The sequence below is a fragment of the Microplitis mediator genome, chromosome 8 (genome assembly GCF_029852145.1).
Source record: "Microplitis mediator isolate UGA2020A chromosome 8, iyMicMedi2.1, whole genome shotgun sequence".
Taxonomy (NCBI): Eukaryota; Metazoa; Arthropoda; class Insecta; order Hymenoptera; family Braconidae; genus Microplitis; species Microplitis mediator.
In genome coordinates, this window is record NC_079976.1 from 23,628,666 (window position 1) to 23,646,936 (window position 18,271).

At 27.5% G+C, this 18,271-nt stretch overlaps 2 protein-coding genes across 7 annotated transcripts; both read right to left on the reverse strand.

The window, feature by feature from the left end:
* Positions 1-4,399: 4,399 nt before the first annotated feature.
* LOC130673949 (uncharacterized) lies at positions 4,400-5,317 on the reverse strand. The gene has a single exon (XM_057479162.1). It carries the CDS (start codon positions 5,315-5,317, stop codon positions 4,400-4,402), a length of 918 nt encoding a protein of 305 aa, XP_057335145.1.
* A 3,792-nt stretch (positions 5,318-9,109) lies between these two features.
* LOC130673106 (phosphatidylinositol N-acetylglucosaminyltransferase subunit C) lies at positions 9,110-17,018 on the reverse strand. Of its 6 annotated transcripts, none has more exons than XM_057478028.1 (3): positions 13,966-14,210; positions 12,250-12,309; positions 9,110-10,001 (listed from the first exon to the last, which is right to left on the reverse strand). In XM_057478028.1, the coding sequence occupies exon 3, from the start codon at positions 9,972-9,974 to the stop codon at positions 9,126-9,128; it is 849 nt and encodes a 282-aa protein (XP_057334011.1). In that variant the 5' UTR covers positions 9,975-10,001; positions 12,250-12,309; positions 13,966-14,210; the 3' UTR covers positions 9,110-9,125. The 6 variants fall into 6 exon arrangements, with proteins under 6 accessions (XP_057334011.1, XP_057334014.1, XP_057334015.1 ...); XM_057478031.1 differs by lacking the exon at positions 13,966-14,210 and adding an exon at positions 13,156-13,649; XM_057478027.1 differs by having other exon boundaries at positions 9,111-10,001; positions 14,037-14,210.
* Positions 17,019-18,271: the final 1,253 nt, after the last annotated feature.

Sequence of the window (18,271 nt, forward strand, 5' to 3'; positions counted from 1 at the left end):
TTGTAGACAATTTTATTTCCTACAAATTATCTCTGATCAAGTTTTTCAAAATTCCGCATTGTTTTCGAGTTATTTTCATTTTAATATCAAGATCTTAAAATCGATTCGAACACTATTTTTTTTAAGAGCTTTACATTAAAATGGTAATAACTAGAGAACAATGCGGAATTTTGAAAAACTTGATCAGAGATAATTTGTAGGAAATAAAATTGTCTACAAAAAAGATCTTATGACATTTTGTGATAAGTCTGATAGTTTCGCTGGGAAAGTAAAAAGATCTCGAAATTTACTATAAATTTGACTTCAAGCTCAAATAACTTTTGAACAGATGGATTTTTCGAAAAATCATAAGGGTCCTTTTTTGTAGAGCGTTAAATTTTCTATAAAAATGTATCCTGGGCTTATTTGTACAATACGTCATTACGGAGATATAAAATTCCAAACTTAAAATTTTTTTTCTATGTTATTCAAATGGGAAATAGAAAATCGCAATCAGTGAGTACTTAATATTAACGTTAAGGGCTCAAATTTTAACTGGCGCCTTTTTTTACCCTACTGAAACTTCTGAGTGTGTGCCCTTGATAAAAAAAAATAGTCGATTTTTTTGAACCAATCTAATATTTTTTTTCCATACTGATTAAACCAAAAAATATGTGTGCCAAGTCTCATTCAGATTCGTTTGAACTTGGCGTTATCGCGACCACGTGGCTCAATATTCATAATTAATCATATAGTTGCTTTTGAACGTCATAATTAATGAACGAAACATTTTTAGATAAAGTCTTAGTAGTGTAACTTGAACTCCATCAAAAAAATTCATGTGGGATTGCATGGGAACCCATAGCAGTATGGATTTATACAAGAAAAAAAGTTGCGAGTTTTGGAACCAGATCAAAATGATGAAGTATTATATTATAATTATTAGGGTGGTCGTTAAAAAATACATTTTCTCAAACGCCTCATAAAAAGCTTCTTTTTAGTGAAAAAATACGTGGGAAATTTGGTTCCTTCTTTTTCAGTAAAAATAACACGTGCCTCAGGACGATCAAAGTTCATTTTTCGATACAATCGCGGTTTTTTTCAAATATTTCATGAAATATGCAGATTGAAGAAAAAAATCATAGAAACGATTTTGTAGGAAATTAAATTCTTGACAAAAAAGATTCTATTCGTTTTTTTTATAAAATGAGTATTTACGAAGATATTTTAAAAAAACTTTTTTAGATCTTATCAATTGAGCATTTTAAGGATTTCGAATGTTAAAAATAACGTTTTTTCTTAAATATAGACATTTTCGTAACTCGTAACATATCAATCGTTAACGCTTGTTATAGTTTCTACATACTTAGAAAAATGTTATTTTCAAAATTTGTAATCCTTAAAACGCTCAATTCATAAGATCTAAAATAAGTTTTTTTTAAATATCTTCATAAATACACATTTATAAAAAATATGAATGTAACCTTTTTTGTCAAGAATTTAATTTCCTACAAAATTGTTTTAATGACTTTTTTCTTTAATCGGCATATTTCATGAGATATTTAAAAAAAACCGCGATTGTATCGAAAAATGAACTTTGATCGTCCTGAGGCACGTGTTCTTTTTACTTAAAAAGAAAAAACCAAATTCCCTACTTATTTTTTCACTCAAAAGAAGCTTTTTATGGGGCGTCTGAGAAAATTTATTTATTAACGACCACCCTAATAATTATATATAATTAATGTAATATTTTCAGTTTGTTTATTTTATTTATTTATACTGAATTACAAATGAATAATTTTTACAACACTGATAGAAAATTTATATTGACTCAAGAAATATTTTCTTGAGCCAAGAATTTATTTCTAAAGAAAACCAATTGTCTTGCTTCAAGAAATTCTTGTCTTGAGAAAAAAGCCTAACCCTGAATAACTCTCGTGTCTTGACCCAAAACTATATTATCTTCAATCGATACTATTGAATTCTTCAAGCAAGACCACTTGTCTTCAACTAAAAATGTCGTATTATTATTTTAAGAACTTTAAATTTTTGGTTCAAGTAATAATTCCTTGATGGAAGATGTTTTTAAAGTAATGAAAAAAAAATTTTTTTTTAAAATAAATTTCTACTTTAACATATCTGAAGTAAATGAATGTAGTCCTAAAAAATCACTTTAAAACTTTTTATTTTTAAAATAAAAAAAAAAGTTTTTTTTCAAGCTGAGTAAATTGATATCTTGATTTAAAAATCGCGCCATTCTCGAAACGAGTCGGTAATGTCTCAAACCTAGATTTTTCCTATCTTAATCCAAGAGCAAGAAATTCTTGAACGAAATATGTCAGAATTTTGTTTCAAAACAAAAAAGGCTTCATCGAAAAATCAAATTCTCAAACAAAGAATTTTTTTTCTCTATCCGAGAATTTCAATTTTTTGGTTCAAGGACTTATTTCTTGAATTAAAACAATTAAAAATTTTGAAACAAGAACCACATTTTGAAGAAAAAATTTTTCTTGAATCAAGATAGTTTTTCTATCAGTGAATACACAGAAAAAAAACATAGTTCTTACACTGAGAGAAAAAAGTGTATATTTCCAAGTAAAATTTCTTGATTCAAGTATTATTTTACTTAAATAGTGCCAAGTAAATATTTTCTTAATTTTAGTAAAAATTCATTGTCTGTAGAAATTTATGAGTAGATGTAAACAATAGTTATAAAGATAAGAAATATTATATAATAAGTATACTTCGATGTAGTAAATTTTTCGTTGTTTTTAGTATTATGTTAAGGGGGGGGGGGTAGGGTTTTAAAGGCGAAAAAAAAGCATATTTTTGTGATTTTTTCCCGGCGAGATGAGTAATATAATTTCATTAAACTTAATCACATATTATTGTACAACTTTTAAAGAATATCAGAAAAAATTTTCAACAAAAAATATTGATTAATAAGCCGGTGACGTTGAATCTCCGGAGGCGCCTCGAAAAAAAGTCGTTTTGCGGTGAACATCATAACTCGTTACCGGATCATCGAAAAAAAAAAAATTGATATGCATTTTAAAGTTGTTGTATTTCTCGAGGTAACCACGAAGAGTTTTTTTTTTTTTTTTTTTTTTTCGATTTTTTGCAGCACTTGGAAGTGAAAAACGCGATTTTAGCTCAAAAAATCGCGGGTAATTTGTTATTAAAAAATAGAAAAAAATGAAAAACAAAAAAAAACTCTTCGTGGTTACCTGTTGATTCATGTGAAGAAGTAATGTTCAAATTTTCAAAAGGATCGGTTCAGTACATTTTGAGTTATGATGTTCACGGACTTTAAAAATAACGATTTCGGGAAAATCCATTTAAAGTTTTTTATTCGTGAAAATTTGAAATAAACTATCAATAAAAAAATATTAATTTTTATACTTATATTGAGTTATCAGTTTACATCCTTTGAAAGACACACATCCGGAGAAAGGGATTCGGAAGAACAAAGAAAATTGCAGCTGATTTCTACCAGGGGTATGTAGGGGCAGGTCGGGCAGGTATAAAAATCAGTTATACCGGCCGGTCATTTGAAACGCTGTAACTCCGTTAGTTTTACTCGGATTGATTTAAAATTTGTACACAATATTCTCGAAAAAAAAATTTGGAAAATCCAAAAGTGCACGCCTCGAACGCTCATGTTATGTTTTTTTTTAAAAGTTAAATTTCGAATAAAATTGAACATCCCGCTCTTTTCCCATAGAAATTTCCATGGTAAATATACGGTAATAAAAGTAAAAAAAAAATAAATAAGGAGAACATTCCTAATGAAAAATGGCGGCAGTGTGTGTTTGTTTACATGTAAGATTGCCGGTTTTAATCGTAATGATTTATTTTTAAAAAAACGAGAAGGCCTACAGTAGTGATTTTCGAAAGGAACCTTCTTTGCTTATTTCTGAAAATTTTGAAAAAAAAATTAAGTAGTTTCGTCAAGTCGTTCGCGAGATATCCGTACCACGCCGTTTTTTTGAACCACAGACTAATGGACGTCCACGATAAATTTTTTTTAATGAACTTTTTTTTATATTAATACATATTAGACAAATTAAAAAACGTATCAGGATTATTTATTAGTGTTTCAGCTTTATATTGATGTGTTTTTCATAAAGTGTAAGAGTAATAGAAAAAAAATATATGCACTTTAATGAGTGGAAATCGTGTGACCTTGACAGGTCGGTTATAAAGCACAACCTCTCCGCTTCGCTTCCGAGGCGTGCAATATTGTTCATTCAGAAAAAAAATTAAAAAAAAAAATAATTTAAAAACCCTACCCCTCCCCTTAATTTTTTTTTCTCTCAGTGTCGAACTACAAAAAATTCCCCAATAAATTTTTTTTTTTTTCAATTCATAGTGCAAAATATCCTTTTTTTCTGTGCAAGCATAAAAATTTACAGCCGTATTATTCCCACCCAGATCGCCAAGACGAATTTGGAAAATTGCTGTCGTTTACTTTATCAATTAATTCTTGAGGAGGATAATCAGCCATAACGATAATTAATCCGGAATGTGGATTTTCAAAATGTTGAGCCATCATGTAATTGAGTGGCATTGGACATCCACGATTATCATCTTCATAATTGCCGTCTCTCGCAATAACACGTCGACTATTAATGCCGTCCCAATAACTAATGTCATTGATATAACATTTATAGCTCTCAAAATAACTAGCTTGTATTGTTTTGTACACTGAGTTCCATTTAGCTGTTAAATTACGGCGCACTTTTGTACGTTCGTAAATGACATGATCATCTTGAAGAAGACACTCACCACGAAGGATCAAAGTACAATCGTAAAATGAGTAATCCAAACTCGCTAGTAGAATTTTTCCGCGATGCTGCCCGATGGTGTCACTTAGCTGCCAATTTTTGACTAGACGCTTTCCACCCACAAAATTCTCTTTGTAAAAATTAAGAATGTCACAATTCTGTTGGGTGATTTCATATTGTAAGAGATAAACTTGTCGTATAAATAAAATTATAAATTCGCCAGGATTATTGTCGAGAAAATGATTAAAATCAAATAGTGCATCCCAAAATTTAATATTTGTAGGAACATCGTTCGAATAGATTTCGAATAAATTAGATTCTGAGCGTATGCCGATGTCGAAAACACGAACTCCATATTTCAATTGCTGCTGGATATTCATATCTTGAGTTTTTGATCTTTCGTCATTGACGTCGTACGATAATGACGAATGAGTGCCAATAAGTGCAAGATCATTTATTTTCTTATGATTCGGCAATCTCACCAAATATTTAACGCGTTCTAAATACGTTTTGTACCAAAATTTTTTACAATACGGTTTAGCGGGACACATTTCTACCGTATAGTCAGATAGTATCAGACAAAATGATGTTAAAAAAATAAATAACCACTTGAAAATCATATTGAATAATTTACTTGTATTAAAAGAGACACGAAAAAATGGTAGCCAATTTTATCCGTGTGACTGTATCTAGTCAGAAATATTAATGATATAGGCTTCAATACTTTTTGTAGTTCTTATATGAAAGCATCGATATAAATAACCGTTTTTTTTTCTTTTAATTACTTTATTCCGGCGAATAACGAACCAAAATGCTATAACTTTTGTTTTCTTTGGTTTATCTATAAATATAAACGACTTTTACTACACCAATAATACGTTATCTATAAATGCTTTATTTTTTATAAGTGATTTTTGATGAAAAAATATTTTTTTTAAAATTGAGAATAATAAGGACACAGAAAATGAGGATTTCTTGGCGCAAGAAATATTTTGCATTATGAATTGAAGACTAATATTTTTCTTAGGACTAAAAAAAAATTATTGCGCCAAGAAATGATTTTTTTCTGTGTAGATACTTACAATAATAATCATAATATTTTGGTAGTAATAATAAAAGACACATAAACAGAAAGTTGACGTAACATTCAATAACAAGGCTAATCTTTGATTAAAAACTCAGATTAAATCTGATAGATTTTAACAGAGCTGTAAAAAAACACATACTAACAAAATGGAACTTGATTTGGACAGCAGTAGACACGAAACTCAGCAAAATCCAGAAAGATATTTGGGAAATTGCCCCATAATTCAAATTGAGAACTGACCAATGTCTGTTTTCAAAACTGCGAATAGGTCATACAGCATTCTCCCACGGACATATCATCAGTAAATCTGATCCCCAACAATGTCCAGACTGTAACGAGATCCTAACCGTTGAACATGTACTTATCAAGTGCCCGGTTGCGTAACAGTTCAACCAAAGACAAAATAACCGCGACAAAATAACCGCCCTTTTATCACGGTTTTTGTGTGTTTTGTCGTCGGTTATTTTGTCATTTGGTTATTTTGTCATTCGGTTATTTTGTCATTTGGTTATTTTGTCGTGGTTATTTTGTCTGCGGTTATTTAAGCGTGACACCAAGTGCCCAAAACTGAGAACTATAAAGGAAAACTTAAAACTACCACTCAATCTACTAGAAATCCTCAACAACGTAAAATACCTGGACGCAATCAAGGAGATATTCATCAACTTCAATCTACAAAATTCTGTATAACAACCTTTTTCATTACCCTGATTCCAATACCGCAGCCATTTATGTTGTTATTCTCTTCGTTCTGTTTTATATTATAGATAACATTTTCAACATTGTAATTAAAACAAAACTTATTACTACCCTAATTTTTCCATTATTTGATTATTGTGCGGTGATGTATACAGATATTACAAGCAGATTACAGTTAAAACTTCAGAGAAAAATTAACTCATGTGTCCGTTTTATTTATAAAGTCAGTAGATTTGAGCATATTACACTTTATTATCGTAGGCTTGGCTGGCTAACGTTAAGTATTCGCCGGGTTTTTTATGGCGTGTATAATATACAAGGCAATCTATCTTGGCCATGTACAATTATTTGGTAATAATATAGTTTTTTTGGAGCCAAGGCTACGAAGAGGTCATATAAAACAGGATTATCTAAAGTTGCCTCCAAGCCGTCTAATTAAATATGAAAAATCATTTATAATATCCGCTATACGGATAATTTACTGTCTTTTTGCGAATTTAGAATGCTTGCTATAAACACTTTATCAGTATACAAAATAATAATAATAATAATTAATAACAGTTATATTAAAATTGATCTAAATTGAGATTATAATTATTTATTTATAAATGTAAATTACTTAATAATCGCAATGATGTATGAAACTCGATTGTTATACTATACAAAAATTGTAATTGAATGTATAAAGGATGGCCGCAAGGAGCTTTGACTCCATGGCCAAATAAACAAAATTTCTATCTATCTAATAGGGTGTCCGTTATTTCCCAAATCGATTTTTATTTACCGATCGCCCCCTGAATCTTTAGTTTATGATCTAAAAAAAAATATCCAACACAATTAGGCTCTTAATTTTCACATTAAACCGTGCCGGAGTCATTTTATATTTCCCATTTAAATAACATGGGATTTTTATACTTTTGACTCTTAATTTTTTTTCTCAGAAACAAATGAGAGTAAAAATTTGATCGAAGCATATACTGATAGGAAATTGAACGTTCTACAAAAAAGTTCTCTTATGAATTTTCGATAAAATAACTTCTTCAAAAGTTATTTAACGTTAAACTTGTGTTTGTTATCAATCCTATAATATTTTTAATTCTATTTTCATTTTTACCGTTTTTGGCTGTAAAATCGTTGAAATAAAAGATAGTTGTTATTATCACTAGAGTACCGATGATCATTTATGTAGATTTCATGGCCTAAACAGAAAATCAAGGGAAAAAAAACGTTGTTTTATGAGAAATAATAGAAATAACATACCTTTCCTCATACAAACGAACTTTAAAATGAATTAATGGAAAGTGATGAAATAAAAATGTAATAACTTCTTTTTCTATAATATTATAAGCAGATTTATTATCATTTTTGTTTTCTTTCGAAAGCCTTCTAAATAGTCGTTATTGCCCGCCCACGTTTCACATCTAATTTCAAAAAATTTCTATCAATGTTAAATCTTTCAAAAAATTGTAAGGAATCCGAATTTACTTACGAATTGTTAACAATTTACAAGTAATTAATGATGTCACCGAAAGAGCAATTAAATTAACTTAAGAGTATATCAACATTTTAACAACACGAGAAGACCAAAAACAATATTTGATTCAAGTTGTAAATGAGTACAAAACAAAATATCCTAATGCGACCATAGCTTTCTTAACAAAAAATTATAAAGAAAGCAAAAATTATAATAAATCTGCTTATAACATTATAGACAAAGGAGTTTTTACATTTTTATTTCACCACTTTCCATTAATTCATTTTAAAGTTCGTTTGTATGAGGAAAGGTATGTTATTTCTATTATTTCTCATAAAACAATGTTTTCTTTCCCTTGATTTTCTGTTTAGGCCATGAAATCTACATAAATGATCATCGGTACTCTAGTGATAATAACAACTATCTTTTATTTCAACGATTTTACAGCCAAAAACGGTAAAAATGAAAATAGAATTAAAAATATTATAGGATTGATAACAAACACAAGTTTAACGTTAAATAACTTTTGAAGGAGTTATTTTATCGAAAATTCATAAGTGAACTTTTTTGTAGAACGTTCAATTTCCTATCAGTATATGCTTCGATCAAATTTTTACTCTCATTTGTTTCTGAGAAAAAAAATTAAGAGTCAAAAGTATAAAAATCCCATGTTATTTAAATGGGGAATATAAAATGATTCCGGCACGGTTTAATGTGAAAATTAAGAGCCTAATTGTGTTGGATATTTTTTTTCAGGTCATAAACTAAAGATTCAGAGGGCGATCGGTAAATAAAAATCGATTTGGGAAATAACGGACACCCTACTATCTATCTATCCAAATAAATATTTTTAAAAAAATCTGATTTAAATTTTTGAATCAGATTCAATCAGAAAATAATAATGTTTGAACGTGTACTTGGCGCGAGACACTACCGTGTCTCCTGATTTCTTTTCGATTGACTTCGGATTTCTGATTAACTTTTGATCGGATTCATTCGGAACTTTCTGATAAAATTCGATTTAAATTTTTCAATCAGATCAAATCGGAGTTTTAAATCATGGGTATTAACAACAGATTTTTTTTTTTTAAATAACAGTTTATTGTTTAGTAATAACAGCTTCATCCCACGGCCCGTAAATATTCTCTTTATATTTTTGCCACCTTACATACCACAATGGACAAATGACAGAAATAAAAACAGTTGCGATAATAAATACCAAAGATAATATCGTTGATACAGTAGTCAAATAATACAATGCTACTAAAGTTAACACTAATGATATAATAATATTATTATTCTGTTTGATAGACAATAAAAATGGTAACAAAACAAAACATTGTACGGCAACAGTAAGTAAAGAAAATGCATGTAACGGCGATATCAAACGCGATGCCAACATTAATGATCCAAAAATAGATGATGTGATTGATAATGAATCTGATAATGATACCGGCGGTGAGCCGTATTTACTAAAGACCAAATGAATGAAAAACATAAATATTGTCATTGCATAAATGGTATCAGTGCTTACTGTTTCCGTCAATGTTTTTAATACAGGCGACAATACATAACCGAACACTAAAAATATCAAAGCTGTGCGTGAATCTTTGGGTACTCTTGCAGTATTATTTGGAAATTTTTTTATATAAATTAAGTAACCAATTAACGTTAATAATGTACTATAAATAAATATGTTATTTGGAGTCGCCCATTCACTTTTGAGCCAAATAAATACCATTACAAATAAAACGACGATGCTTAATTGTATCGATATACTGGCCCCTAATGTTAATGCTTCATTTATAGTCACGTTGTTTGGTTTTATATTTTTACGAAGATCATGTAAAAATGAACTGTCTGTATAATTATCTGGCAATCCATGATTTTCATATAAATTTTTTCGCCATGGTTTTGTCGTTAATCGAAAATTGTAATGGTAACTCATAGTTTTACTGTTTCTTCTTATATACAACTGAAAACAAAGTATTTTATAATTAATTTATTAATTACCCTGATTAAGAAATTTAATTTTCAATGATTTGAGATTACGTAACTCTTAATCATTTTGAATAATTCAAAATTCTCAAACTATTTTGCTTTCGAGCATAAATTTTGAAACGGATTATTTTGTCATATTGAATTAAAAAGTAACAAAATATTATTTTTTTATTTGAAAGTATTTAAAATCATTTGAAATGACTTGAACTTTCGAATTATTTTTAATTAATTTGAATGAGAAAATAATATCGCAATTTCTGGTATAATTTAAAATAATTCAAAGTTGAGAATTTGTAATGAATTTGAATTATTTCAAACTATAATTTAATGGTATGATACAATATGAAATAATTGAGATTTTTCAAATCATTTCAAATTAGATTTCTCAATCAGGGTCAATTATTAGAGACTAATAACTGCTCAAACTACAAAAAAATGCTAGTTTATCATTCATCAAATAAAGTCATGCCCGTAAAATAATTATTTGAATTGAATTAATAACACCGGCACACAAAAAAAAATAAGTTCTCTGTACTTTTGACGGGACCGATTTATTCCCATGTATTTTGACCCGCTGAATCCGAATCCGAGGTCCGTTTAACCCGTACACCCTCAGATTTTTAGAAAACTTTAAAAAACCTCAGTAATACACAAAAATCGACCGTTTTTTTAATTTATAAATTTTTTTTAACCCTAACTAAGCATGATTTTTATGTATTTCGGTCCTCCACATACTAACCTGAAGTTTATTTAAAACATTAGCCATTTAAAGTCTGAGCGAATTCCAAAAAACCCCAAAAAATGGCAAAAAAGCAAAAAAATTCTTAGTATTGTGATGAAAAAAATTTTATAGGGCTAAATAAATAATTATTTTCATGTATGTTTATCTGTCACATATAATTCTCGAACATCCATGGCTCAGACATCTCTAAAATTTTAAATAAATGGCAAAAATTCCTAAAAAATCGAAAAAAATAAAATTTGGTATAACAAAAATCATTTTTTAAATCGAAATAAATAAAAGAAATCATATTGTTCGATCTGTGATATATATATATAAAAAATATTTTGGCCTAAAACATAAAAAAATTTTAACATGCTTCAAAAAATTTTTTTCATCACAACACTAAGAATTTTTTTGCTTTTTTGAAATTTTTTGGGGTTTTTTGGAATTCACTCAGACTTTAAATGGCTAATGTTTTAAATAAACTTCAGGTTAGTATGTGGAGGACCGAAATACATAAAAATCATGCTTAGTTAGGGTTAAAAAAATTTATAAATTTAAAAAACGGTCGATTTTTGTGTATTTTTGAGGTTTTTTAAAGTTTTCTAAAAATCTGAGGGTGTACGGGTTAAACGGACCTCGGATTCGGAATCAGCGGGTCAAAATACATGGGAATAAATCGGTCCCGTCAAAAGTACAGAGAACTTATTTTTTTTTGTGTGCCGGTGTAATTTAAATTGATGTTTTGAAAATTTATTTTTAGAGACTTAGTTTCTGATCCTTTGAATTTTTCAGGTCGCAGTTTCTGACCCTCACAGTGGCCTAGTTTCTGACCCTCAAGTTACCAAACCATGGTTATGAAGTACTCATCAAGTTTCAATAAATTAAAAGTATTATTTAGATAAATAAATTAAATATGTATTACAACAAAAACATAATTTTTAAATATTTAAAATATAAATAATTAGTCACTTTAGCTAGCGCCTGTTCTCATTATTTTTCATCGTAGCTCGTTGTCTTTTTTTTTAAACTCTTGAATAAAAAAACAATAAAAAAATTAATTTTGTCATAATAAAAATATTATTTAACTAAAAGAGTCATAACAATTTAATTACTATCGAAATTGACATTATTTTTACAATAATTTTATCACTCCAAGAATATGTACTTTCAAGATCTAATTATGATCTTTTATTTTTAAAAATGAATATTAAATTTTAATTTATCACTGTATTGTGAATAATAGTAGAAAATAATTCAAGAAAATTTTAACTATTGCTACTTTTGCATTTTATAGTCATGTAATTAAACAGACAACCTCGCTTGCAGTAAGATATAATTTTAGGGTCAACAACTCTACACCTTTAAAATTGAGCCTAGTTATTGACCCTCAAATTTCAACTACAAAACTCATTTTAATGTTTTATAAATGTATTAAAATAAATTTTAATTAAACATCGATCTATCCATCTATTTTTAGTTAAATTTTTTTACTTACATGATAATTAAGGTAAGGGACCCAGTTTCTGACCTTTTAAGAGTGCCGGTTGAGGTTATACTATAAGAGTTAATGTAAGATTTAACTTAATTAGAAAAAAAAAATTTATCGACTAGTTTAGGATTTGTCAAATAAAGTCATGTGCGTAAAATAATTATTTGAATTGAATTAATAATTAAAATTGACGTTTTAAAAAGTGACTATCAGAGGCCCAGTTTCTGACCGTCAGAATTCTTCAGATCGCAGTTTCTGACCGTCACAGTGGCGCAGTTTCTGACCCTCACAGTAAACCATAATTATGAAGTACTTACTAAGTTCAAATAAACTAAAATTATTATTTGAATAAATAAATTAAATAATTATTATAACAAATACATAGTTTTTTTTTTAACACTTTAAAGAGTCATAACAATTTAAATACTATCAGAATTGACATTATTTTTACAATAATTTTGTCACTCCAAAAATATACTTTCAAGATCTAAACATAATCTTTTATTTATAAAAATAAATATTAAATGTCAATTTAAACCTGTATTATAAAGAATAATGAAAAATAATTTAATAAAACTATAAATATTCATAATTTCAATAAATTCAATACAAAATAAACTATAAATATTGTTATTTTTACATTTTATAGACATGTAATCAAAAAGATAACCTCGTTCGGAGTAGGTTAGAATTTGAGGGTCAACAACTTGATCACACCTTTAAAATGGAGCCTAGTTATTGACCATCAAATTTTAGCAACAAAACTCATTTTAATATGTTTTATACGTGTATTTAATTGTTAATTAAATAATTAATTAATTATTTAAATAATTTAAATAAATAAATAATTAATTAAATAATTAAATAATTGTTAATTAAATAAATTGTAATTAAATATTGATCTACACATACATTTTTAATTATTTTTTTTTACTTAAATGATAATTAGTGCACAGATTCGATTGTCGCACTTTCTAACATCAACTGCTTAGACTACACTTAAAAAATGGCTTCCGCAGCCACCTATGACTAAGATATTTTTTTTTAATCAGTTAATAATTTCTATGTTTTTTAAATTGCCATTAATTAGGCTCAGAAAAGATTACTACAAATGAAGAAAAAATCGATTTACGTATTAAAATTATAGTTTTTTAAGTAAGTTAGAAAAAAGTTGAAAAGGTCAGAAACTGGGTCACGGTCAACAACAGGGTCTTTTACCTTAGTGCACAGATTCAATCGTCGTACCTCCTAACGTAAAAACTGTTTAGACTCTACTTAAAAAATGGCTAAGCCACTTATGGCTAAAATATTTGTTTTTATTCAGTTAATATTTTCTATGTTTTTTAAATTGCCATTAATTAGGCTCAGAATAAATTACAATAAATTAAGAAAAAATTTATTTTCTTTTTAAAGTTATAGTTTTTTTAAGTAAGAAAAAAGTTTAAAAGGTCAGAAACTGGGCCGGGGTCAATAACTCCGCCTTTTACCTTAGTCTGTGTTAAAAAATATTATGTTGATTTTAATACAATATTTTTTACTGTGCGATTATCTAAAACGTTAATAAATAAATGTAATTATAAGAAAAAATTATCAAAATTGTTATTTTTTAATGAGCGTCAATGTAGCAGACATGAAACAATTTGTAATTTTGAATCAATAAATTAAAATAATGTGATTTTTCATTTATCTAAATATGGATTTTTAAATTTTTATTCTACTTACATTTTATTTATTTATTCAAAAATTAAAAAATTTCCATTTGTCAGTTACTCATATTTTTTTTTTTTAATTACCTGTTTACTGAATAAAATATAAATTTTTCATCATTGAAAATTCTAAAACTTGACGAAGAATTCAAATACTTTTTTAAAATTTTGAAATATAAATACTGAGGTTATTTAAAATTGTAAATAAAAACATTCCAAGAGTTCATGACCTTCCATATTTCATTTCCATTTGCCCTAAGCACAGTTTGCTTTAGCAAAAGTTTCTTTGAATTTTTCTCGTCAAATTTCCGTCAACTTCGGACTTTTCCGTTTCTTATGACAATTTGTCTACAATTTGCTCTACAATTTGACGTTAATTTACTGCCCGAATTAGAATGCAAATTTACTTCAAAAGTTGACTGGAAAAAAGTTGTCAATTTTTAGGCAAATTTAATGTCAATTTGATTTGAAAAATTTTTATGACAGTAAAGTTAGCAAACATTGGAAATTTAGATAAATATTTTTAAATAGATAAATAATTAAAAAAATATATTTTTAAAAAAATGCACATGTAAAAAATTCAATAAACTATATGTGCAATTTTTCAAAATATTTATTTTTTTGTTAAAAAGAATCAAAATGTTGATAAATGTCTGCTAACTTTATTGTCATAAAATTGTTAAGTATTTTTTTACTCTCAAATTGTGGACATTTTTTTTAAAAATTAACCGCAGATTTTTATTTTCAACTTTTGCTGTCAAATTGTCGGCAAATTCGGATAATTTCAACATCAAATTACTGTCAATTTCAAACTAAAGTGGCTATTGGGGTGTGTAAAAATACATGACAATTAACCGTAAAAATACCACTTCAGTAATTTATTTCCATGTAACTGTTGTGTAGCCAACGGGTTACACAGCGCTCCCTATGACCATCTTATAGAAAATGAAATAAAACAATTATATTTATAGGCGGGAATTTTCGAAAACCTTATATATACATATATAAGATATAAAATAAAAAACTAAAATAAGAATACAAGTATTGTAATGGTCACTTAGAATATAAAATAAATGAATATTTTGGGAAAACCCACGAGGATCCTTTGCCAGATGTTTAATTCCATATTTTTATGACTGCACTGTTAGAAGTATTTATTTGAGCCAAATAAATATTTATTAATAGTTAATAAATGATTTATTAAATGAGATTTATTTGGGCCAAATAAGCCATATCTTAATAGTTAATAAATGGCTTATTTGATTAGAAAGAAATGACACATGAAGTTAATCAAGTAAGGTTATGCCCAGCAAACGAAGTCGGATTGAAGTCCAATACGAACCAACCCGATTCAATGCGATTTTTGAAAACAGTGTTTCGTGTTAAAACGCATTAAATCGGATAGAATAAATTCGAGGCAGAGTTCAACTTACCGACCAAGTCGGTAGTCCAGTCGATGCGCACGAAAAAATGGTCAAAGATCATTTTTTCGGTGGGTAAAGATCGATTTTGAAAAATTTTTTTTTTTAAATACTAGAAAAAATATAAGGAAAAAAGTTACCATAAATTTGGAGGTGGATCATATTTTTTTTATAAAAAAATTAGATGTAAAATGAAATATCTCTGAAAGTATTGAGAAGTTGTCGAGACAAACTAGTATCATTGTTTTTGGGATTTAATAACGAACAAAATGAATTTTGGACGAAGTCTCTACGACGAATAGTTGCTGAGATAAAAATTATTAAAGCGCGAAAAACGAAAAGGCGCGTCATTTCGTCCGCGCGCGGATAAACAAAAGAGTGTAACTCGGCAGCAAATCGATATTTTTACAATTTTTTTTTATTCTCTTAGTAAATCATATATCAACCACAAAAAAATTTGGTAACTTCCAAAAAAATTTTTTCGAATTTTAAATTTAAAAAAAGTAAAAATCACTTTTTGTTAAATAAAAAATAGAAAAAATGAAAAATAAATAGAATGACCTAACCCTGATTAAAAATATTGATTGAAAATAATTGAGAAGCGGTCGCTCCATGCAAACTGTATATCTATATATACAAACAAAAAAATTGAAATCAATTGAAATTATTGGAAAAAATTCGAATTTCATCACTTTTAATTCTTTTCAATCAATATTTTTTAACAGGAAATGGATAATTTTGTTTGAACCATTACCCAAACAATTACGGGTAATGACAGTTAAAAAAAATGTTTTTTTCATAAAAAAACCCATTTTGAAAATTTTTGAAATTTATTAACAATTAAAAAAAAAAAATATTTTTTTTGATACGACAGAAATTCATCTCGCGAAATTCTGAATCGAATGGTATATACGAATTTTTGTCGATTTTTTGAAATTTTACCTTTATAATTTTCAATATAAGGACTTGGTAACAAGATAGTAACAAAATTTTCTGTAGTTATCCAATACTAACGTGTCGGGTCTGATCGTATTAAAACGGATTGAAAAACAGAGATTTCAAAAACTGCATTGAATCGTGTTAAAGCGGATAGGATGTTGAATCCGACTCAATCCGATCCCGTTTGCTGGGCGACAAATAATTTATCGGACTGTTTAATTTTATTTTTTTTTAAAAAATAATACACACGATTAATGTTAATTGAAGATAAAAATTATTATACAAAAGATATAAAAAAAAATGAAATATTATAATAAATTTTTACTAACAATCACACTCATTCCATTCAAAGTTATAACCTTAACTTCATGTGTCATTTCTTTCTATTCAAATAAGCTATTTATTAACTATTAAGAAATGGCTTATTTGGCTTAAATAAATCTCATTTAATAAATCATTTATTAACTATTAATAAATCTTATTTAGCTTAAAAAAATACTTCTAACAGTGTGTAATCCTCTTGTTGGTTAAACTTTCCCAAAATATTTAAAACAATTAAGGGATTACTTTGTTGGGACTAAGCTGCAGACAATATGGCGAGACTCCATGGCAGCGACAGTCCGGGTAGTCCAGTCGAGATAAGGATTCTTGTTCGCAAAAATTCCTGGCAGGCTAATTTTTTCACAAAATGATTCAGAATATGCTAAAACTACGACAACCGAAAAAATCCAACAAAAAAGTGCTTAGCAAATATGTTTTTTTATAAAAAAAACGGTCGAAATTCCAGTTTTACGCAAATATTTAACAAACTATAGCATATGGACAAAAAAAACCCTTATATAATTGAAAGAAAAAAAAATAATGAATAAAATGAGTCCTTATTTAAGTTCCTACGAGCTGTAGTTTGTAAATTATTTAAATGTTAATTAATTTTCTCGTCAACTTGATGTTATTTTTAATACATCAGCTGTTCCGACGCCGAAGCGTGACGATGCGTGACGATGCATGACGAAGCTGCGCGCGCGCTCGTTCGGGAATTTGAAATTTGAAAAATTACTTTTAATTTTTTAGCTAAAAGATATTTATATTTTGTTTAACGAAAAAATTCAATAGTAATTAAATTTTCACTCCTAAAAAAAATAATAAAATGGATCAATTCATAGCTTAAATTTTTTCTAAGAATATTAAAAATTAAAAATATTTTTTTTTTCGTAATTTATTTTATTTTTTATTAAAATCGGCTTCTCAGAATTTTCGATACTTCTGTCATTACTAAATGTAATAGCTTCTTAATTTGTCTATGTTCTAACAATTGAAATTTGAGTCATTTAAAACAAATTATTTTCAGCTTACGCACAAACGTCCTTTCACACCAAATTGTATTAAATTAATACTTTTGTTGGAATAACTAATTTTATGGAAATATTAAAAATTTTGCAGTAAAGCACGATATATTTATATATATATATATTTAATTATGAGCTTACTTTTTTTATAATTTTAGGATATTATAATAATAAAACAATCGATTTAACACTGAGAAAATGAAATAATATTGTCCAAACAAGAATTTCTTGGTTCGAAAAATCCGTTTCAAATATTTATTTTATTATTATCAATTATCAATTTCTTCAGAAAAGAGCATCAAATTTATTTATTTATTTTATGAATCTGATATAATATTGTGGGTAAACAAAAGAATAGCTGTGCTTAAATTAAAAAAAAATTATTTCCATCAATTCTACAAATTCTTAAGACAAAGTTATATATTCTCGAAAATGATCCACATTTTTGTCCATATGCTATAGTTTGTTAAATATTTGCGTAAAACTGGAATTTTGACCATTTTTTTTATAAAAAAACATATTTGCTAAGCACTTTTTTGTTTGATTTTTTCGGTTGTCGTAATTTTAGCATATTCTGAATCATTCTGTGAAAAAATTAGCCTGCCAGAAATTTTCG

Bases quoted from the DNA above. Each gene is read 5' to 3' on its own strand.
- LOC130673949 (XM_057479162.1), bottom strand. From the start codon at position 5,317: ATGTGTCCCGCTAAACCGTATTGTAAAAAATTTTGGTACAAAACGTAT.
- LOC130673106 (XM_057478032.1), bottom strand. From the start codon at position 9,974: ATGAGTTACCATTACAATTTTCGATTAACGACAAAACCATGGCGAAAA.